The following is a 23,858-nucleotide window of genomic DNA, read 5'->3' as shown; positions in this document are numbered from 1 at the left end:
TTTTGTATACATTTGTGTGTAAAGGTGAACTTTATACACGCAGGCGTGCACAGGTGACTAAAAAAGTGCATTTATACAGATGTGTATGCATGGCATATGCATGTTATAGATAGTGTGTATACATACATGTACTATATATGTGTACATACACACAGAAGTGTGTGTATATGTGTGTATTCATATTTCCATTCACTAATTTTAAGTTCCAGAAAGCAACAGGGTCCGTGCCCAGCCTGTTCCTTGCTTCGTTGCATATTTTGAGTCATGAGACTGGGCACAGGAGGCCTATAAAGCTCAACAACCTAAGCAAGATGGCGGCAGGCGGCTGGAAGTTCTGGGAAGGGAAGGATGAAGTTGGACCCAATGGAGGTGTGCTTCAGGTTGGCCAATGTGATCCTCTGTGTATCGCCTACATGTAGGCCACAGCTGGTGCTCACGGTTTTGGGTGGCTGAGAGTCACCCGTTTCTCTGCCGTTGGGAAGTAGCGTAGGATCACAGGTCTTACCTAGTCGTCGCCTTTGAGTCCTGATTTCGGACTTTCGAACACTTTTAGCCATCGTACCCACAGACTCTTGGGAAATGCTTCATAGCTGTGAATGTCCACCTTGCCTTCCAGGTTCAGAGTGTGCAAAGACACTTACAAGGGAGCAAAGGCCCTCCGGTTAACCTAGAAACACAAACCTCAGGCCGCCTGACCCTGGGCTGTAGAGATGGTTCCTGCTGCCCAGGCTGAGGACTTTAGTTCAATCCCTGAGACTCACATGGTCAAAAGAGAGAACTGACTTCTGCATGTTGTTCTCTGACCCCCGGCAGGTACAGCCTAGCAGGCTTGTGAACAAACACACAGACACGTACACAACAGATTTTAAATAAAAGCATCCGTTTAAATGTGGATCCTCCTCACCAGAGGTCCCCCCTACTTACCAGGAATCCCACTTGGTAGTGACAGGAAAGTGGTGTGCCTTTGGTAGCAACTGTTTGGGAATTTGAATTCTGATCCTTTTCCAGGTTACGGACCGGTGCATGACTGCACAGCCGTGAACCGCCGCCGTCTGGTTAACACTGTACCTCTGCATAATTTTTTTGTGTTTGCATCCCCTCATGTCTACAGAGTGTCCATCTCTGTGGTGGGGGGTGCACACGCACGGAAGCTCTTCGGCGTGTGTTTTTATTTATTGTGTGTTTATGTATCGTGTGTGTGAGGGGTATGTGTGTCACAGTGAGTGTGACAATTCGCAGAAGACAATTTGCAGGCGTCATTTCTGTCCCCCGTCTGGCATAGCAGTGCTTTTGTCTGCCGACTGTTGCACTGGCCTTCTCTTTGAGATCTGTAGTTCTCACCGTCTGAGGTCCACTCAGGCTGAGATGATCCTTCTGTCTCTGCTTCCCCATTGCTGGTATTGCTGGTTCAACACATCTTTGGATAGCCTGTTGGGATCAGATGGACTTTGTGCTATAGGGTTCTGTGGGCCTGTAGGCTGACGTAAGTCTGGAGCGTGTTGAGGTCAGTCGTGATGTTCAGAAAAGTCAAGTAGGTTGAATGCACTTTTACGTAGACGTATTTTCAATTTAGGGAGGGGCTGTCAGGATCTAACTTTATTGGGGGACATCTTTGACTTTCTGCGATGTTCTCAGTGACTTCTCTGGAGGGGGAGACTGGGAAAGGAAGACGGTAGCCAGAGTGACTTTACTGAGGTTGCTTGAAGCTCTTCCCCGCGACATGGCACGTATATTCCGTTGGTCTGCCTCCCTGTGTCAGAACCCAGGAAAATTGAAATCCAGTTGGTTGTTCTGGCCTGCTGTTCTCCGACACCCACCTGTCCTTTGCATCCAGGGGAAAAGGGGGCAGATGAGGTGACCCAGACTAGAGAGTGTGGGGAAACAACTTCCCAGGGAATGGGAGGTGACAGAGTATCATTGAATCTGGTTACAAAGGTCCAATGGCAGAAAGGGGGAAGTGGGTGGGAGTGTCCGGGCATGGCCAGTACTGTGCATGGAGGTCTATAAGCCGGAGTACTTGCTTCTTGGAGATGCTGTGGTTAGGAGTTGCGGGTCAGAGTAGAGGGCCAGCCTGGCTAGTACACAAGTGTCAGGTCTACACACCCAGTGGGTGTAATGATTTGACTGATCTGTTGCGGGTTGATACCCCAAAGCCCTCACACACTACTGCCTCTGAAGGAGGAGATACCAGTGTTCCAGCTCTTCCAATTCAGTGTGTGTGACCTAGGGTGCCATTTGCCCTCTTACCTTTGGGTCGGTGGTGGTGCTAAGAAGGTGACACTTCTCCAGCCAACATCACTGGTTGCCAAGGAGATAGTCCAGGGGTTTAGTGTCCGAATGTCCTCACTCTGGAAGAGTCGTCCAGGGATGTGTGGAAACTTGATGGGGGTTGGGGGGGTGTTTCTTGTGAGTGCCAGCCATGTATTAGTGTGGAGCCTTTGCCTTGCAGATGAAGTCTCACTAAGCCTTTCAGGCCAGTATGGAGCGAGTGGTTTTCCTGCCATAACTCCCTGGTGCTGGGATTGTATGTGGCACCACCAATCCCAACTGGGGTGTTCAGTTTCTTGGTTTGTTTGCTTTAAGCTGAGTGCCGAGATGGTAAAATGAGAGGCCCAGTAAATTGGCTCTTTGTGTTAAGGGAATTCATTTGAGGGTGAGAACCTTCAGATTTAACTGGGCTCCTTCATGTTATCCAGAATGATGACTCTGATTTCTGAGGTTCGTCTAAATGAATGACACTTACAAGCTAATCAAAGTACTTGTCACCCAGAGACTCATGGGTCTTTCACTGCAGTTGAAGACGCTACCATGGGATTTAGCACTGGTCATAATCTTGGGAATTTTGTGTGATGTGTTAAATTTAAATGTGCTATAGGCTGGACGTGGCGACACATGTCTGTAAACTAAGTACTCTGGAAGCTAAGGCAGGAAGATTGTGAATTCAAGATCAAATTGGGCTACATCTCAAGAAAATATAAAAATAGAACCAAACACCACAAAAACAACTAAAGTGTGATGTAGATCGGTGGTAGTGGGCTCTTGGTTTGGTCCCTAGCAACACACACACACACACACTCTCTCTCTCTCTCTCTCTCTCTCTCTCTCTCTCTCTCTCACACACACACACACACACACACACACCCCAGATATGCACACATATGTACACACACATACACAGCTGCATATGCACACACAAGTACACGTGTGTAATACACATACACACATGCATGAACACACATGTACGTGCACGCGCGTGCACACACACAAATACAGACGAAAACAGCCCACCCATTTCTATGTTTTTTTTAGTCTTGTGGGCCATGCTACATTGCATTACAGTAACCCCCCGAGGAAAAAGGTAATGGAAAGCAGAGTGTGTGGGGCTTCCTTCACTCCTGATCTTCGTGAGCTATCTTTATGGGTTCAGAATAGAAGTTCCTTCAGACGAGGGCACTTTCTGAGAGAGCGAAAGACTTCAGAAGCTTATGGGAGGAGTGTCCCCTTCTCTTTTCTCCATCCAGGCCTTGTAGGGTCTGACTGCTTCTTACATCCTCCTGGGAGCTCTGACTTGTGTCTGCCTCCGACCTCTCAAAGGTTTGTCTTTCCTTTCTCTCCTGTCAGATCTCCCCTGTGATGTGTGGTGTCTTGTATATTTTGGGTTACCCTAATTTCTATTGAAGCCATAGCCGGTATTGATAGCTAAGCACCTCGCTGGGTCCGAGGCCTCCTTGTCTTGTTCTGGCAAAAGCTGGTTCAAAGCCAGTGACCTTTGGGAAGTCAGAAACAGCTCAAGTACCTGGGCAGAAGTACTCGCACACTCTGAGCTCGTGGGTAGGCACTGTCTTTTGAATGGAGAGAAGAGGCCTAGACTCGTTGGTTCGGGTTATCGAGTTTGTGGGAAGAAACCTGAAGCAGCCTCCCAACAAGAGGATCTAGTCTTCATCCTCAGTAATTACCTTTCCACGGCTTGCTCAGTGGGTCAGAGCTCTGGTTTCCTTAACATTTCAGGGTCCTGTTGGCAGACTGTGCTTTACAGCACAACAAAATGTCAGCAGCGTGCTTAAGGTTCTTTATGGCCGTGGTTTAAATCCATCCTGAATAGATCATCTTCATGTATTTAATTATTAACCAGCATGCTCATCAAAAAAGCGAGTGGCATTAGGTTTACTGGGCTCGAGTCAAACTTAAATCTTCATTGACAGTACTATTTACTTCTGAAACCTTATCCCTAGGAGAACAATGAACCAGAAGGCAGCGTTCTCTTATCTTTCTTAAAGACGTTTGTGCAGTCCTTGGCCTTGTACTTGGAAGGCAGGCTGTTTCTCCATAAGGGCTTGTGTCGGGCAGCCTGGCAGCTCCCTAGTAACTTTTCACCCGTGTGTTGACTTGTCACAGTAATTAGTCTGAACGAATGCTTCTTAGAGAGCCCGACTGACTGTTAGGTGGCATTAACACCATCTTTTATTATTATGATTTCTTCCACAGAGATGTACTCTACGCCTGCAGTCTTAGGCTGAGTAGTTGGAAATGAGGGGTGGGACAAGGGAATAAGTTCTGGAGAATGTTAGAAGAAGAAACTTGAGTTTTAAGATGAAGAGCTTCCTCCCAGACTGCTCCATCTCTCTTCATTTGGTAGAAACTTTGCCATTTGAAAGCTGACCTGGCTTGGAAGGAGCACGACTGTCTGCAAAATGACAGAAGATGAACACAGACGAGAGCCTTCCATTAGTCAGGAGGAGTCTTTCATAAAATAAGAACCTTGAATTGTACTAAAACAAGGGTGCATTATGGTGCCGGCACGTCTCGTTTTCTGTCATTTCAGGGCCTTCCAGGCCCACGCACGGTCAGCACATCACACTCAGAACTTTGGCCTTGTTCACTGGTTCTTTGAAGCCTTTACCCGGGGACCCGGGCAGTGCTGCCACAGAAACAGGAGTGGCTTAGAGAACTCTGCCCACTGAACTTGACAGTCATTCTAGGATTATCTTAGAAAGAAATTAGGTGGTAATAAATACCTCCTAGAATTTCCATTTTTCAAAACGCTAAATGCATTCTTTAATCAGGAGCTGTTGTTGACTGGAAACAGGCCCTCTTGGGTTCTTTGGGGTTCCTCCCGTGTGTGGGATGTCTGGAGTCACTGCTGTTAAAATATATAGCCTCATAAGGAATTTTTTTATTATTTATATATAATATTAAAAATACATACTCACTGTTTAGAATTGGTTTTCTAGATGGATATTTAATACATGTTTTTCCCACCCCCACTGCTGATAGTTCCTTAGTGCTGGTTCACACAGTTTCATTCTCTGTAGAGTGAGGTAGAAGGTTTACAGCTGTGAAGGAATGGCCATTGGGGTAATTTCTTTTGTTTTGAAGGTCTTAGCTTGTTTAATTTTTAAAAAGATTTAGTTATTTTTATGTGGTGTTTGCCTGCATGTGAGTCTGTGTGAAGGTGTCAGATCCTTTGGAATTGGAGTTTCAGAAGAGTTGTGGGCTGCCATGTGGGTACTAGATATCAAACCCATGTCTTCTTGAAGAATAAACAGCGCTTTTAACTGCTGGGCCACCTCTCCAGCCCTGACATTTTAAAACATTTTATGTACAAGACTTGCATGCTTTCCTTCATTGGGTAGACTTGAATAATCTATTCAAGAAAGGCTGCTTAGTTCAACTTAATGAAGCCTGTGTCCTTTGAGTACTGATGGGAGCATTGCAGGCACAAATCCGTCCAGCACAGTCACTCCTTCAGGTGTAATTGCCCAGTGTTAGTTTATCTTTTGTCCTGTAGAGGCTATTAACTGCAGCGTGTGCACCAACCCTTCTTGCGAAGATCAGCCCGTTCTGTCAGGGTCTTTGGCACTTATAACTGCCTCCCCAGAAACCCTGGACGAGAGCAGGCTGTGGTTCCAACCACCTCTTGGGTGTCAGCAGAGGTCATGAATGATAGAGCTTTCCTCAGCTTGCAAAGATTGACAGAGTGTGAGTCAGGAAAGGTGAGTGCGCCTAGGAAGCAGTGTCTGAAGTAAATGGACCTTTCCCAGATGATCCCTGAGCCTACCTGTGTGCGGCCCCGGCAAAGAAGCGGGGTGGGGCAAGTTAGCTGGTGATTAGCAGCGTCCCTCCTATGGGTTGAGGGCAACTTAAGGTTCTGTATGCATTGTGCCCGGAACAATGACATGAAGCTGGTGGCGAGTTCAGGGCAGCTTGAGGTGTACCTGTTGCATCCACAGTTGTGGTCCTTGGACTCTCTCCCTTTTGTAGCATTCATGCCCTTGGTACCTCATTCTCCTTGCCCGCATCCCTTCCTGCTAGCTCATTGAGCAGAACTCACATCTGTGCTGAGCAGCCTGGAGAGGCCATGACTGCCATGGCCCCCTCTACCCTGTTCCGTCTGTGGTCCGACTGATTTGCTCTGGCTGACTAATAGCTCCTAACAGATCTTCCAGTCTCAGGCTTGTCTTTCTCCACATTGGTACAACTTTTAGAAACGCAAATCTGGTCATATCTTGCTTAAGTTTGTTAATGTTGCCCGGTGGCCAGTAGGGTACAGATTAGATCCTTTACCAGATGAAGTCTGGCTGTCATTTCCCATCTGATCAGTGTCATCTCTCTTCTAGCCTGTGCTCTCCTTCGCCATAGGACTTGTACACAGACATCTTCCCTGCTCTCCTGCTTAGTTCTGTGTCTCTCTCTCTCTCTCTCTCTCTCTCTCTCTCTCTCTCTCTCTCTCTCTCTCTCTCTCTCTCTCTCTCTCTCTCTCTCATGCTCCAATACTAGGATTCACACTTGACCCTGTGTTTTCCTTGGTGTACTGTGTTAGTTGGGGCCTGTCGCTTTCCTCCCCAAGCCTTGTGCTTGGCACAGTGCTCAGCTCTGTACAGCCCATTGACTGGGCATGGTGTGTTCATTCAAGCCAGGGCTTCTTGCTCCCTGATTCTTCCCCAGGCCTCTCCTCTCCTCTCCTGTCTCCTGTCCCTTCCATTCTTGTTCCAGATGTTCCTGTGATGCCCTTCCTGGAAGAGAGCCCTTCTCCCTCCATCCTCACTGGGCTAATCATTCCTTACCCCTCTGTGGGTCCTCTCTATTATAGGTTTCTCTCTGTTCAGGACACCTTCCTGAACTTGTCCTTGGCTCTCCTGGAGACTTGCTGGCCTCTTCTGGCCTCTGTTTCCATTTACAGGACTCTGGCCTTGGGCTTTTCTTATCCTGCCCTTTCAACCATGTTTCCGCACAGTGCCCTGTCTACTCTGGCTTCAGGAGCTTCTTTGGCTCTTTTGGCTGGCTTGAGCTTCTGTCAACCTGGTTGTCATGGAAACCATAGACTCAGCCAGCCTCACCTTCCTTGGTGATTCTTACCCCTATGTGTGATCCTGTGTCTTGGGAATGCTTTTCTGTTCAGTTAGACCAACATCCTCGATTCCCTTTTCCCCTACTCTTACACCAGTGAGACCATTTAAATCAGTAAACTGCCAGCCTGTTCACTGCACACACCCTTCAGAATGTAGCACTGTGTTCTCAGCCTTCTTGCTTCTGTCATACTTTGAACTGTTGCATAGACAGTTGACAGACTCTTATTTCTTTAGTGCTGGGAACTGACAGGATCCCATGAATGTTAGGTACACACCCTACCATGGAGCCTCATCCCCAGCCTTCCTTTGTGAGGGAAGGGAGCTTTCTATTTTGAGATAGGTGTCTCTAAGCTGCCTAGGCAGGCTTTTTCTGCTCCTACCTCAGCCTCCTAGGTTGGCAGGTATTACAGGCCTGTGCCACCAGGCCTAGTTCAGAAAATGCTTCTTAATTGAACCATGACCTTGAGAATTCTCTATTCAAAAATATTTGCTGGCTCCTTCAAGCTTGTATCACACATCAACTGTGTTGGGAGAATAATGTACGTTAGTTTGAAAAGCTTATAATAGACCTCGAGACTCAGGCTCATGCCACACTTGAACTTTAGAGATCGTCCATGTTGGTCTCAGTTGCATGCTCATTCTCAGTCTTAGTTCTAGATGGGCTCCTCCATTCCAGCAGACCAGTTGCTCTATCTCTAGTCTTCTGCATGGGAAGCAGTAGTGCCCATCTCTCTAGCCTGAGAGTCCAACCCAGAGCCTGGACCATTAGTTCACCAGTTCCTGCTGCCTGCAGCATGCCTCTGCTCCTGTAGAGGAAACCCTAAGGAATCCTTGTTTTTTATGGAGCTCATCTTTCAATGAGAAAAATTGGACTCTTGTGTCAGCTGAAGATGAATGCTGAATGAAGACAGGCATGAGTTAAAGGATTTGAGAAGAGCTCTGCTTTTTTATTTTTATGTGTTCTACTTATTTTTATTTGTGTGTTTTATTTTAAAAAATTAAAAAGATTTTTGTTTTATTTTTACTTTTTAAAATATTTAAAAGATTTTGAGGTTCTGGAGATGGAACTTAGGGTCTTGTCCATGGTTGGCTTATGCACTTTCATTGACCTATATCCTGACTTCAGGGTTCCATTTTAAATAGGGCATTAGGGGAGCCACTTCACTGAGGTTGGTGACATTTGAGCTGAAAGGTTGACCTATATACAACTGGTGTAAACCTGAGATATTTGGGGGAAGATATTCTAGACCCTGGGAATGACAAATGCAGAGCAGGTGGCAGTGAGCCCCTGAGGTCAAGGAATAGCAGCAGCATTGTGCCTTGAATGGCAGAAGGGTAAGGTGAGCTTTTAAGGGCACAGATAAGGAGGCTGCTGGAAAGGTGAGATTGTGCTGTGATGGGTATGAGAAAGATTTGGAGGGATTTATTTTTAAAATGGGCTGGCTGTTATGTCTGGTGATTTGGACTAGGTGTGGGAGCTCTGTGATGATATGACCTTCAGAACAGGAGAGACAAGTACGGTGGACAGGTATGATGGACAAGTACGATGGACCAGAGTAGCAACAATGAAAGGTGAGAGATACACAGATTCTGACTGTCTTGAGGGTGGAACCCTCAAGAACCTGCTGGTGACCAGGTGATAGGAACTAAGGCAACTGACTCAGGGAAGGGCAACATGGGGAGAGTGGGTCTCAGGGAGGTTGAGTAGGTATGGCAAGTACAAATGTAAAGAAAATACCCATAGAGATAGGAAATGAATAGTGGGTTGGGAAGCCTAGAAAAAGAGCCAGCCACATATGGACATATGGAAGTCAGTAACTTGTTAAAGCACAATAAAGAGTAATCTCTCCTGGTTGGAGGGATTCCCTAACCATTTATAAAATAGAAGGTGTTTGAGCAGAGCCTAAATGAGCATACTTCCCAAAGCAGAGGAGGGCTCTGAAATGGCTACTTAGGTTCTTCAGTAACAGGGAAACCAGATCAGAATCTATTCTAACCAACCAGCTACATGCCACCCTTTCTCACATTGGTGAAATGAGAAATCCAGTTGAGTAGAGACACAGAAGACCAGCCATATCCTCAATGGGCTGTGTTGTCTGTAACAAAGAGGGGCAACTTGGGTGAGTCCTGCAGCTTGAGAGATTGAAACTACCATGAACCACTATTTATATTGCAGTGGCTGTACTCAGAGAAGTTGGTGCTTTGCAGTCTTAACTCAGTCCCTCAGGTAGGTATCCCTCAGTGGCCCCTCTGTGCACACAGACTGTGTTTACAGGAAATGGTTTGCTCGATATGGTCATAGTGAACATGGATTTTGGTCTTTTTTTTTTTTTTTTTGGTTTTTTTTTTGGGGCTGGGGACCGAACCCCGGGCCTTGCGCTTCCTAGGCAAGCGCCCTGCCACTGAGCTAAATCCCCAACCCCGATTTTGGTCTTTTATATAGAGAAAAATCACTAGATGTTTGTTAGTTGATGGGGTAAAGATTATAAACAGGAAAAATAGTTTTTTAAAGATCTTTTGGGGATGAATATATAAAATTCATCTTCCATTGGGTCTGTCCTGCTGGATGTCCTAAGGAAGTGTAAGGGTTATGCTGTATGTATAAAGACAGCCATTTTTCTATTTCGAAAAGCCCAGAATCTCAGCAAATCTGTTTGTCTCTCTGTGGGGAGAGCCGTCCCCCGCCTTGTGAGTGTGTGGTGTGGGTGTGATTTGTAGCCAAGGCTAGCTGAGAACTCAAAGCAGTTCTCCTGCCTCAGCCTCCCAAGTGCTGCATTTTCAGGCATAGTCCACCACACTGATTTGAACATTAGTAAGTGAGGGTATCTCTTATACTGATAACAATTTCTGTCAAAGTTTGAAGTTAAGTTCTCCTAGAATTACAGAGCCCACAGCTGTGCTGAACATGTTTTGATTTTTATAAATTATATTACAATGACTATTAAGTCTGTTGGTTTTTGTACAGCCAATGAATTAGGACAATATTTCTGTACTCACAGGATGTTCTGGGAATGAGGCTTCTTGGAGAAGCCTTCCACACTACATAGCTTTTCTTTGAGACTAGGATTCACTATGTATCCCAGGCTGGCCTCAGACTTACAGAGACCCACACACCTCTGCCTTCCCAGTGTTGGGATTAAAGCTGTGCTGTAATGTCTGGCCCAGGAAGTTTCTTTATGTAGAAAACATAGAAATAGCCAGATATGGAGTAAATTCCAGGTACAGGGTAGCTGCATGTTGGTAGGCGCTAACTTTAATGTGGACCTATCTGTAGTGAGGTAGTGCACTGAGTAATTAGGGTGTCTTTACTCCTATCTGTAGTGAGGTAGTGCACTGAGTAATTAGGGTGTCTTTACTCCTATCTGTAGTGAGGTAGTGCACTGAGTAATTAGGGTGTCTTTTCTCCTATCTGTAGTGAGGTAGTGCACTGAGTAATTAGGGTGTCTTTACTCCTTTCTGTAGTGAGGTAGTGCACTGAGGAATTAGGGTGTCTTTACTCCTTGGCTGCCAGCCTGCACTTCCTGTTTTCCCTCACTCACCAGAGGAGTTTAATGTAGCCTCTTTCTGTGTTTTCTGTATCAGCTAGTTATGAGCGATGTGTTTCTCAACATTCTGTTCAGGCACAGTTCTTTCTGATGGCTGCATCATAATCCTTAGTCAGATGTAGTGCATGTGTTGCACACGAGAATTCTCTCTAGTCTAAAGTCTGAGCTCCTTTGTTTCTGGGCCGCCCCTCCTGCCTGACACCTTGTGTTTTCTAGGTAGTTTCCTGAGTCTGATCACAGGCCTTTAAAGCTCAGAGAGTGCAGGCTGCACTCCAGTTCTCCCACCTGTGGAGGCAGGTGGTATGAGGGCGAGGAAGCTAGGAGTCAGGTGAGCCTCCCGCAGGGGTTGTCATCTGCTTCTGCAAACTTGGCCCTAGGTCCCTGTGATGGCCCTGCCAGTGACAGCTCTGGGTGTTGATTCCTCTGCTGTAATAATGGGTGTGACATGGCTTGGCAGCCTCCTGTCTCCTGAGGATGCTGGGGAGGGTACTTTATTAGTTTAGAATATATTGGGTCTAAAATTTCTTTGAAACAATTTCGTCTATATGTAGGGTTCTTTAGATGACTATTTCAAAATAAGAGCCATAGGATTGGGCTTCAGCCCATGCTGTTTCAAATATAGTGAAACATAGTGGTTGTGATACTTTGGTGGTTTCGTTTCGTTTCGTTTCTTTTCTTTTCTTTTCTTTTCTTTCTTTCTTTCTTTTTTTTTTTTTACTCCAGACAGGTTTTCTTTGTAGCCCTGGGTATCTCAGAACTCAGTCTGTAGACCAGGCTGGCCTTTAACTCGGGTCTACCCAGGGCCAGAATTCCTCACCCGCTCCTACACCTTCTACTCCAACCACCTCTTCCGAGCCTACCAGTTCTACTACAGGGACCCCTCCTGCCAGCAGCCTACCCACTCACTGCTCATCAAGGGCAAAGTTCATCTGCGCCAGGCCTCCTGGGTCACCCCGGGTGCCACCGAGGCCGACTACCATCTGCACAAGGTGGGCATAGTCTTTCACAGCCACCACGCCCTGCTTGACATAGCCAGGCGCCTCAACCAGACCCAGGCTGGTCAGGACTGCACAGGACGGCTGCCCCCAGGCCAGACCTGGCTGCCAGGGACACTGTATGAACTTCCGAGCTCCCAGGTCCCAGGTGGCTGCATGGTGGCACTGGGCTTCAGCATGCACGAACTCAGTCTGCTGTGCCTGCAACGTCACATCCAACAGCAGCCTGGGTTGGCACCTCATCTAGTCGAGGAGTTGTTCCTTGGGGATGTCCACACCGACTGGGCAGAGAGACAGCACTACCGTCCCACCGGCTACCAGAGCCCCCTGCAAAGTGTTGTGGTGAGTATGGAGCCCTGTGGGGTGCTTGGGCACCCAGCCCAGCAGGTCTGGTCCTGCTGAGGGTCTGCCCCACTCTTCACCCTGCCCTCAGCTCTGACCAGCTAACCTCAGGACATTAGCACATTCTGTTACCTCTGCTTGAGCCTTCTGGTCTCAGCTCCTGCAAGGCTAGATGAATTTTGTCAAGAATACCATTGTTTACCCTCCCTAGCCTAGACTTTCTCAGCATGAATCTCCTGGCTTTGGTCTTCTTGATTCTTGGAAGACCCCACACCAGTCCCCGCAGGGCACAGTGTCTCAGGCAGGTTTCTTCCTGTTTGGTCCTCTTTACCTGCTGCCTCTGTTCCCCACTCTGCACACCCCCTAACATCCTGCCTACTCTGCTGTTAGGGAGCCTGCCTGTGACTTCCTCAAGGGCACTAAGCACTTCCTCAGGGGAGTTCTGTGGCACTGCCCAGCGTGGGGTCTGGCATGTGGATTAAGGCATCACAGTGTTGGCACAGGCATTGGAAACACTGCTGGGGCTGTGGTGCTCTCTTAGTGACATCCTTCAGGAGCCAGGGGGCCACTGGTGACCAGCGGACAAACCACTGATGTGCGTGCGTGCATGCACTCACACACGTGTCGATGTTATGGGGTGTTGTATCAAACTCCACACACATTATGGCGTTTGTATAATGAGCAGAGGTGGAGGTGGGAAATGGGCGCTACCTCTCACTACTGAAGCTTAGTGGAAACAAAGGTGGGGCGTGGTTAGGACTCTGGATGAGGACCTGGGCCTCTGTGAACATGTGTGTCCATGGGAAGACCGTGGTCCTCTCTCTTTTGTCTGTCTGCCTGCCCTGTCTGTCTGTCCCTCCCTCCCCTCCCCCCTCCCTCCCCCTCTCTCCCTCCTTCCTTTTCCTTCCTTCCTTCCTTCCTTTCCTTCCTTCCTTCCTTCCTTCCTTTCCTGTTATTGTCGTTGCTGCTGCTGTTGTCTGAGACAGGGTTTCTCTGTGTAGTCCTGACTGTCCTGGAACTCACTCTGTCGACCATGCTGTCCACGAACTCAGAAATCTGCCTGCCTCTGCCTCCTGAATGCCACAATTAAAGATGTGTGCTGCCACTGCCTGCATTCTGTTTCCAACACATTGAGTTAATGTGTGAACTAATGATTGATCAAAAGGTAGATTTAGGAAAACCAGCTGGAGAGTTCACAGTTGTTGAAGAGCTGACCCTCGGTGAACATGCTGTCTGACCTCCTGTTATCTCTCCCCGTGCTCCTTCATTTTTAGTAGTGTCTCACTTTGGAGCCCAGGCTGACCTCAAGCTCCTCATCCTTCTCCCTTAGCCTCATTTGATCACAGCCAAGTACACCAAGCCTGTTCTTTCTTTGTGTTTTGAAGGAAGGAAACTTTAAAAACTGAAGAGCTCTGACAATAACATTTTTGATACAGACCGTTTCGTGAGAACAGCATACACATGGAAGGACTTCCATGCCAGTAGCACACTCAGCAGCATAGAAAACCCCACATCGGCCTGTCATTCATCTCTTGCAAGGTGGTGCCTTGTTCATGGCCTAGATGTGATGATAGATGGGCAGTCCATGGAAGCAGAAGCAAACATGTAGAATAGGGCCTGCAGGAAGGTAGTGAGGTTAAAGGTCGAGTCACACTCCAAGGGATACTTGGGAAAGAGCCCAGCCTTGGGTCCTCTGCCTGGCCCTCCTTTTGCAAAAGCCTTGGGGTCCTCTGCCTCACCCTCCTCTTGCAGCCTTGGGGTCCTGTGCCTGGCCCTCCTCTTGCAGCCTTGGGGTCCTGTGCCTGGCCCTCCTCTTGGAGCTTTGGGGTCCTCTGCCTGGCCCTCCTCTTGCAGCCTTGGGGTCCTCTGCCTGGCCCTCCTCTTGCAGCCTTGGGGTCCTCTGCCTGGCCCTCCTCTTGCAGCCTTGGGGTCCTCTGCCTGACCCTCCTCTTGCAGCCTTGAAGTCCTTGGCTTGGTCCTCCTCTTGCAGCTTTGGGGTCCTCTGCCTGGCCCTTCTCTTGCAGCCTTGGGGTCCTCTGCCTGACCCTCCTCTTGCAGCCTTGAAGTCCTCGGCCTGACCCTCCTCTTGCAGCCTTGGAGTCCTCTTGCCTGGCCCTTCTCTTGCAGCCTTGGGGTCCTCTGCCTGACCCTCTTCTTGCAGCCTTGGGGTCCTCTGCTTGGCCCTCCTCTTGTAGCCTTGAAGTCCTCGGCCTGGTCCTCCTCTTGTAGCCTTGAAGTCCTCGGCCTGGTCCTCCTCTTGTAGCCTTGAAGTCCTCGGCCTGGCCCTCCTCTTGTAGCCTTGAAGTCCTCGGCCTGGTCCTCCTCTTGTAGCCTTGAAGTCCTCTGCCTGACCCTCCTCTTGCAGCCTTGAAGTCCTCGGCCTGACCCTCCTCTTGCAGCCTTGAAGTCCTTGGCCTGGCCCTCCTCTTGCAGCTTTGGGGTCCTCTGCCTGGCCCTTCTCTTGCAGCCTTGGGGTCCTCTGCCTGACCCTCCTCTTGTAGCCTTGAAGTCCTCGGCCTGGTCCTCCTCTTGCAGCCTTGAAGTCCTCGGCCTGGTCCTCCTCTTGCAGCCTTGAAGTCCTCGGCCTGACCCTCCTCTTGCAGCCTTGAAGTCCTCGGCCTGGTCCTCCTCTTGCAGCCTTGAAGTCCTCGGCCTGACCCTCCTCTTGCAGCCTTGAAGTCCTCGGCCTGGCCCTCCTCTTGCAGCCTTGGAGTCCTCTTGCCTGGCCCTCTGCCTGGAGTCCTTTGCCTGACCCTCTCTTGCAGCCTTGGGGTCCTCTGCCTGGCCCTCCTCTTGTAGCCTTGAAGTCCTTGGCCTGGTCCTCCTCTTGCAGCCTTGAAGTCCTTGGCCTGGCCCTCCTCTTGCAGCCTTGAAGTCCTTGGCCTGGTCCTCCTCTTGCAGCCTTGGAGTCCTCTTGCCTGGCCCTTCTCTTGCAGCCTTGGGGTCCTCTGCCTGGCCCTCTTCTTGCAGCCTTGGAGTCCTCTGCCTGGCCCTCCTCTTGTAGCCTTGAAGTCCTCGGCCTGGTCCTCCTCTTGTAGCCTTGAAGTCCTCGGCCTGGTCCTCCTCTTGTAGCCTTGAAGTCCTCGGCCTGGTCCTCCTCTTGTAGCCTTGAAGTCCTCGGCCTGGTCCTCCTCTTGTAGCCTTGAAGTCCTCTGCCTGGCCCTCCTCTTGTAGCCTTGAAGTCCTCGGCCTGGTCCTCCTCTTGTAGCCTTGAAGTCCTCTTGTAGCCTTGAAGTCCTGGCCTGGTCCTCCTCTTGTAGCCTTGAAGTCCTCTGCCTGGCCCTCCTCTTGTAGCCTTGAAGTCCTCGGCCTGGCCCTCCTCTTGTAGCCTTGAAGTCCTCGGCCTGGTCCTCCTCTTGTAGCCTTGAAGTCCTCGGCCTGGTCCTCCTCTTGTAGCCTTGAAGTCCTCGGCCTGGTCCTCCTCTTGTAGCCTTGAAGTCCTCGGCCTGACCCTCCTCTTGCAGCCTTGGAGTCCTCTGCCTGACCCTCCTCTTGCAGCCTTGAAGTCCTCGGCCTGACCCTCCTCTTGCAGCTTTGGGGTCCTCTGCCTGGCCCTCCTCTTGCAGCCTTGGAGTCCTCTGCCTGGCCCTTCTCTTGCAGCCTTGGAGCCTTGGAGTCCTCTGCCTGACCCTCCTCTTGCAGCTTTGGGGTCCTCTGCCTGGCCCTTCTCTTGCAGCCTTGGGGTCCTCGGCCTGGCCCTCCTCTTGCAGCCTTGAAGTCCTTGGCCTGGCCCTCCTCTTGCAGCCTTGAAGTCCTCTGCCTGGCCTTCCTCTTGCAGCCTTGGAGTCCTCTTGTGGCCCCTCTTGCAGCCTTGGCCCTGACCCTCTCTTGCAGCCTTGGGGTCCTCTGCCTGACCCTCCTCTTGCAGCCTTGGGGTCCTCTGCCTGGCCCTTCTCTTGCAGCCTTGAAGTCCTCTGCCTGGCCCTCCTCTTGCAGCCTTGAAGTCCTTGGCTTGGTCCTCCTCTTGCAGCCTTGGGGTCCTCTGCCTGGCCCTTCTCTTGGAGCTTTGGGGTCCTCTGCCTGACCCTCCTCTTGCAGCCTTGGAGTCCTCTTGCCTGGCCCTTCTCTTGCAGCCTTGGGGTCCTCGGCCTGACCCTCCTCTTGCAGCCTTGGAGTCCTCTTGCCTGGCCCTTCTCTTGCAGCCTTGGGGTCCTCTGCCTGGCCCTCCTCTTGCAGCCTTGAAGTCCTTGGCCTGGCCCTCCTCTTGCAGCCTTGGGGTCCTCTGCCTGGCCCTTCTCTTGCAGTCTTGGGGTCCTCGGCCTGACCCTCCTCTTGCAGCCTTGGGATCCTTGGCCTGGCCCTCCTCTTGCAGCCTTGGGGTCCTCGGCCTGGCCCTCCTCTTGCAGCCTTGGGGTCCTCTGCCTGGCCCTCTGCCTGACCCTCCTCTTGCAGCCTTGGGGTCCTCTGCCTGACCCTCCTCTTGCAGCCTTGGGGTCCTTGGCCTGGCCCTCCTCTTGCAGCCTTGCTGAGCTGCTGTGATGCTCCTGGAACTGTTGTAGGTGCTGACCACCAGTGTGAGCAAGAGGCAGAATCATGCGATTTGAGGTTTCCATTTTAGTGGACCAAATACAGGCACTGCAGTCAGGAAGGGAAAGCAGCAGGCAGGGCTTGGTAGCCAGTGAAAACAGGCTGTGGCAGGATAAATGTCAATAGCAGATTTGACTTTAGAAGGCCCATGTCTCCCAATTTTAATCTATTTTCTCATGTACAAAGTCTATGGTATTGAGACCTCAAGGACCATTTTATTGTCCCAGTAGCGTCCATCACAAGTCTTTACTTCTGCCTGAAGGCTCTCTGTAGGGTTGAAGTGATCGTGGCCGCTTATTGTTTGAAGGGTCATGGAGAGGGAAGTATTTGTAGAAGAAACTGATGCAGCCTTTTGTGCCATCTTCAGCTACAGCCAGGCTAATAACTTAAGCTTCTGTCTAGAAGGCTGAGACCCTGTATGTTGCATGTCAGGTTGGTGTGTAACTTGTGTGGTAGTACATGCAGTGAGAATTTCAAAGGCTTGAAAACACACCAGGAGATAAATTACACAGGAAAGATGCATATTCATAAATTAGGATTTCATGAGCTCTAGAAGAGGAGGCGAGGCCAAACAGATGGATGGCGACTCTTCCCTGGGTACTTGTGTCTGTGCATTTGAATTCAGAATCCTCGTGCTGACTGGGACTGGACACGCGGATGCACGTGCTAAGCCCTCTCTTATAAAATATGACTTTTCTGTAGACAATGGTGGCTCATGGGAGACTGCAGAAAAGGGAGCTCCCAGCAATGCAGCTGCCCACTGAAGTTCGTTGTCTACCCTGGGGCCCGCTGGCGGCTGGCAGGTGCTCACTGTCTGCCCAGGACCTGTCTTCTCTATAGTTACACTCGTGCCAGAATGCCGCATGGTGACTGTCACTTAGAAAATGAGTTTAGGTCTGCCCTGCCGTTCCTTGGATTTATCACTTCTCTTCTTCCCCTTCCCCTTCCTCCTCCTCCTCCTCCTCCTCCTCCTCCTCCTCCTCCTCCTCCTCCTCCTCCTCCTCCTTCTCCTTCTTCTCCCCCTTCTCGTAGTAGTAGTAGTAGTAGTAGTAGTAGTAGTAGTAGTAGTAGTAGTAGTAGTAGTATAGTAAATATTATCTGCATCTGGATATTCCATAGTTTATCATATTTTCCTTCTGAAGGACTTTCTTTGTTTTGCCTCTGTGGTGGACATTGTTCTGGTAAGGCTGTTAAACCTTCATGTACAGTATGGGAATACCAGGGAAAAGAATGGCACCCAGCTGGACTGAGAGTACAGCCCAGAGTTAGAGCCCTGGTCTAGCATGTGCAAGGCCCTCAGTTCAATACTGAATTGAATCACAAAAAGAAAGAGAAAAAAATACCTGTCTCTCAAAGTGGCTGCATAGACCATGTTCCCCGAAGCGCTAATGGAAGTCTTATGCCCTGGAGTCCTCCCCACATTTGGTGCTCGGCGTTGGACTTTAGCCACACCAGGAAGACGTGCCGACACCTTGTTGTGTTTTTCTGAGCCCTCCCCTCTGTCCGTCTTTATGCAGCCTGAAGCTCTCTTGTCCACTTAAACCAGGCGGCATGCTTGCTTGCTGTTGAGTTTCAGGAGTTCCCCATGTGTTCAGCAGATGACCCTTCATCGGTGCGTCTTTTACACTTAGCCCTCCTGGCTCTTGTCCTTGCATCCTGTCGGCAGTCCTCCTCAGCAGGACAGATGTCTCTACTTTGTTTCTGTGTCTTTTTTCAGTGTTGGGGACAGGCCCGGGGACTTGTTGGGTGTTAGGCCCCCATTCTTCAGAACCCTGCCTAGCCCACAGGCTTCGAATTCTCATGACGTCCAGCTCATTACTGATGCTCTTCCTGAAGTCAGCCAAGTCATTTGGATTTCCTCTCCTATTTCCTTCCTGGAGTCTTACTTAGGATTCATTTATGTATTCATCGTGAAACAGGGTGTCACTATGTAGCCTTGGGTGGCAGAACTTGCTGTGTAGACCAGGCTGAACTTGAACTCTCTCACAGAGATCTTCCTGCCTCTGCCTCCTGAGAGCTGGGATTGAAAAGGGAACCATCATATCCAGCTATATTAGAAAAGTTCATCTTTACGTACTAGTAGAATAGAATTGCTGTGTTAAAAATAAAGTCTTTTCCTCTTCCAGCATGTGGTCTTAACCACAACACAGAGTCTTAAGTCACAGGATTAAGTCTGCAGATGAGAAAGGCCCAGGCAGGGCCCCAAGCCCCTGTGGACTTCTCACTGTGGCCTGTGTAGATGCAAACCGTGAACTCTCTCTCACATTGCTGTCTTGTGAAGTTGGTGTTTGGATTTCTTCACAGGAGGAGTTCTGTGTTAATGATGCTCTCTGGGCAACAGTCACCAAAAGTGTTCAGACCTTGTAAAGCTCGGGGAAACACTCAGGTATCACCTGGATATTTTCTGGTTGGTAAATTCATCCAGCCTTCTCATCTCATTTTGCTCTGTTTGAGATAGGACCTTACTCTGTAGCCTAGAATTTCCTGGTGTGCATTGTGTGGCTCAAGCTGACCTTGAACTCACAGTCCTTTGCCTCAGCCTTGAATCTCACTGTCTCTGGAGAGAACTTCAGCACTTGGAGCCTTCTCCCTTGAACGTCAAGATAGTGCTTTAAGTCTGAGTTTACATCCTGTGATCTGAGACACAAGTCTCGTCCTACCTGTCTCCTTTACAAACACTCATTTCTTTGGGTCTGTGATCTGTGCTTTCAGGTGGAGTTTGGATCTTTCTTAAGTAATTTAAAAAAGACAGAGGCAAGCCACAGGGCCTCGGGAGGGTACAGGTGGTTTAGACTTGCTTTCCTGGATCTAAGCCTTCCAAGAGCGAGTGGAGGAGTTTATATTCTGTTAGTTATGCTGTTTTATGAGCATCTTTATCCACTGTAATAAATGCGTGCAGGTGCACCCAGCTGTAATAGGGGAAGAAGGAATCCATTCAGCTGTTACATAGAAGGAGAGAATGTTAAACACACTGGGAATCGACTCCAGGTTGGGGTTGCTTCTCTGCGCTCATTCTTGCTGGGAGATGTGGAGTTTCTAATTTCACCCAGACATCTGGATCAAGGGACAGAGGACATAGAAGAAGAGAGTAATTAAAGGATGTGATGTGCTCCCACTCTGGAGACACAAATCATTTCTTCCAATCTCTTAAAAGAAAAAAAAAAACTTAACTTTTGAAGATTTCATTTGTAAAATTGACTGTATTTCATAAGCAATGCTTAAGTTCATTGGTGATAAATATGCATGTTTGTGGGATAAAATCCCATCTTTTACATAACGCTTTAATGGAAATGGCAGTTTTATGAAACGAAAGTGACTGGGAAAAATCTGAACGATGCTCATAAGCCTCCCATCATTTTTATTGAGGTTTTTGTGTGTTCTAATTCATTAGTACAGGGGAAAGGCAAGCACTAACATGGTTTATCTCCTGTAATTACTCAAATCGAATTTATTTTCAATAAAATTCTTGAAGTAAATTGCCCAGAGTGGGGCGAAGAGGATTGGCCTGTTTTTGCAAAATGCCTTGATTTTTTTACCCATGAGACTTTGCTGTTCTACCAGTGATGTCTGCACCGCATATATTTCCAGCATGGCTCCCTCCAGAGTTCTACAAATTAGTGCCCAGACCCAAGGCGGGATGCTAGGGGAGAAATACAGCTTATTTTATCCCACTCACTGTTACCAATATTGCGTGTCTTTTAATAATTTAGGCCATCTTTTATGTGATTCATGTAAATTGAAATACCATTTATATTGCCATAATAGGCAGCCTGGGTAACTCACCACAGTGTGCGCAGTCAATGGAGTCTAGCTTATGTTTGTAGAGTCCCAGAAGATGGGGAAGTCTACAACTGGACTCCCCACCCCAGAAAAGGAGCAGAAGGGGAGACACTGGACACTGATGGGCATAGTAAGTGTCCTGTCTTCTCCATGGTGAGATGTCTGTATGCCGTGGTGGGTATGTTATATATCTGATCTGACAGTGTGTCCGTCCATACTCTTGAGGCTCAGCGGCCGATCTGTATATTTTTTTCTTCTTCTTCTTCTTCTTCTTCTTCTTCTTCTTCTTCTTCTTCTTCTTCTTCTTCTTCTTCTTCTTCTTCTTCTTCTCCTTCTCCTCCTTCTCCTTCTCCTTCTCCTTCTCCTTCTCCTTCTCCTTCTCCTTCTCCTTCTCCTTCTCCTTCTCCTTCTCCTTCTCCTTCTCCTTTCTTCTTTTTTTTTTTTTTTCTTTTTTTTTTTTCCCCAGATGGGGCTTATCTTTGTATTGTAGATTGACTTAGAATTTGCCGTGTTCCAAAAGATGATCTTCAACTTCTGATCTTCCTGCTTCCACCTTCCCAAATTCAGGAAGATAGGCATGACCCACTGTGCCTGGCCCTTTCTCCATAGACCTATTGATGCTGGCAATGGGCCCTTTCATGAGTGACTTTCTCCCCTCAGAACTCCCTGGCTGCCTGAAAGTCCACACTTGCAGGGCAGGCTTTGGTGTGTTTTATGAAATACAAGCTTGCAAGTTGTACCCATGCAGGCCTTCAGGGCTTACCGCTTTCTTTGGCCCTAGGAAAGCAGAGCTGTTTTTAGCTCTCTTTTTATAGCCTGTGCTTACTGAAGTGATCCCCACCTTAAGTAAAGGGGTATCAGTCTTTCCATCTTGCCATGAGTCAGCCTACATGCAGTGTAGGTGGGATAGGGTAGAATTCCAGAGAGCTGCTACCCCAGGCGCCCCTGGACAATCTCATCGCCCAGTGTCTCATTTCTCTCTGGAGGCCAAGAACTTGTTGCCTCCAGCATCTAGCACTCTCTCCCTGTGGCTGCAAACCCTTTGGCCACAGGCTAGCTGTCTCCCATGCTTTCCCAGCTGGGGGAGGGGTTGGTTTGCAGTGGAATCAGTTCTGGATGCAGCTACATTCTGGATCCTTCAGGAAGTCCTCTCTCCTGGCTTCAGCCTGGTTCCTAGAGGACCAGAGCCAGGCTTCTTGAAAGATAGGTAGCTGGAGGAGAGCCCTCCAGGTGTTCAGATGTCCACAGTGCTGTCCCTGGTATGAGAAGAGCTTCTGGATAAATGATTGCCCAATGCTGGGTGATGTGGCCATCTTACCACATGTCCTGCAGTGCATGCGTGCATCCCTGCGGGCAGAGAGAGGCAGCCACAGGCCCAGTAGAGAGGGTGGAGTAGCAGGTACCTATCACCGAGTTGCCCCTACCCCCAGTTCCTACATGGAGATGGCACCAGGCTTCCATTCCGAGGTTGTATGTGTGTGACTGTGACCACTGTGCGAAGGAGCCAAGCTGAGCAGCCATGTTGGGAGTGCTCGTGTTTGGCACAGTGAGGTTGCAGGCACAGACTGTTTGTCTGGGGTCCTTACAGATAAGATTGTGCATTGGCAAACGTGGGGATTGTCTTATGCTCATTGTCCCCTGGTGTGCACATCTGTCCTGTGTGGACAACTCAGTGCTTCCCTGGAGCTCTACTGGGTGCCATGGGCTTCCTTCCCCTCAGCCACCATTTGTGTTTAAGCTAAGCTTTAATTCAGTGGATATTTCATACTCTGAGTACCTCAGAGGAAGCCTGCCTGAGGTACTCATTTTTCTAGAAATGACTGGTGAGTGGCTTTTTTTTCTTGGTGCAAGTGTATGGAGACCTTTACTGAGTCCAGACACAGGGCTGGGGGCTCAGATGGACAAAGGATAATCCTGCCCTCGGCAGCCGAGAGTCACTGCAAGCATTTAGAACACACCATCGAGTGTCTGTTGGGTCTTCTGAGATGTGACAGGTGAGCTGTAGACATTCTTTGTAACCACGGAAACAGAGTCCCCCTCCCCTGCTTGCTTGTAGCTCTGAAGGCGGGAGGGGAAAGCCTGCCTATCGGAAACAAAGGTGGGCCACTCCTGTTGACAGTAGGTGAACATGAAGTGGTGTGGGTCTGGGCATGTGGCTCAGAGACGGGGTCTGTGCACAGGTCCCCGGGTTAGCTCCGTAGCTACACACAGTCGTCAGCGCGCACATGCATGCACACACGATGAGAGAAAGCAGTCTTGCAGCTCCCCTTCCCCCAGTTGACTCCTAAGAGGTGCAGTGATTAGATGTCCACTTGCTCCGGTGTAGATGAGTGGATGTGAGACAGTTGTGTGGTGTGTGCCCTTGTGCATTGCTACTAAGTCTAGCTGGTTAGACAAGCTCCACATGGTTAATATTAGTTACCTCAGGCACAAGGGAAATCTTATTAACTTCTCTTTATACATCTTTCACTGTTTGTTTTAAGAAGCATGTTTTTACTTTTTTAATTAAAAAAATCTAATAAAGCAGGAAATGAATACATAATAGTGATGAAACAGCCCAGGGCCACGGAATGAGGCTCCATGGGGCACGGAACGTGGCTCCAGGCTTCTTGGGTACCTTGGTGCTTAGAGCTGCTAGCAGGGCTCTGAATGAAGTCGGCTGCCCTTGCAGAGACACTGGTAGGAGTTTTCGTGTCTACAGAATCGCATCCTCCCAGAGTCTACCTGACACCTGACACTCTGCCCTTCATAGTCACTGGGGACCCATGCCTGGTCCTTTGTACAGTTTCTGCAAGATTCCACTGTGGTTCTGTGGAAGCAAGTGTTGATCATGAGTGACTGTTGTTGGAGTCATTGTGTCTAGGTCCTTTCACTTCTCAGAGGTCTCCTGTCTTCCTGAGCTCCTACTTTCCTCACAGGAACCAACCATTTTCTGTCTCTCCACGTAGGTCCCTTCACTGATGTTGTCACTACCAACCTAAAGCTGGGCAACCCGACAGACCGGAACGTGTGTTTCAAAGTGAAGACCACAGCGCCGCGCAGGTACTGCGTGCGGCCCAACAGTGGGGTCATTGATGCCGGGGCCTCTCTCAATGTGTCTGGTAAGTTCTGAACCGAGAGGTCATGGGTAGGCTCCAGAAGCCCCAGAGCCATCGAGCCTGGTCAGAGTGGGTAGTCCAGGGTAGTCCAGGAAACTACAGATTTCTCTCCACCTGTCCTGTCTCACCTCTGGGTACCACATTTGGTACTTGATCACCTCTGACTTTCTGTAATTCATGTCTCCAGGTCTCTGTACCTTAGTAGCCAGTGCAGAATTAAGT

The 23,858-nt window shown here is 49.1% G+C and overlaps 1 protein-coding gene across 1 annotated transcript in view; it reads left to right on the top strand.

Moving 5' to 3' along the window:
• Vapb (VAMP associated protein B and C) overlaps window positions 1–23,858 on the top strand; it is a 45,213-nt gene that overhangs the window by 473 nt on the left and 20,882 nt on the right. The window contains exon 2 of the mRNA XM_032904705.1: window positions 23,487–23,639. Coding sequence (XP_032760596.1) covers window positions 23,487–23,639 — 153 coding nt within the window. The remainder of the gene's footprint in view (window positions 1–23,486; window positions 23,640–23,858) is intronic.

The sequence above is a fragment of the Rattus rattus genome, chromosome 5 (genome assembly GCF_011064425.1).
Source record: "Rattus rattus isolate New Zealand chromosome 5, Rrattus_CSIRO_v1, whole genome shotgun sequence".
NCBI classification, from domain to species: Eukaryota; Metazoa; Chordata; class Mammalia; order Rodentia; family Muridae; genus Rattus; species Rattus rattus.
Note: the sequence above shows the minus strand (reverse complement) of the source record. Positions and strands in the feature narration are given on the sequence as shown.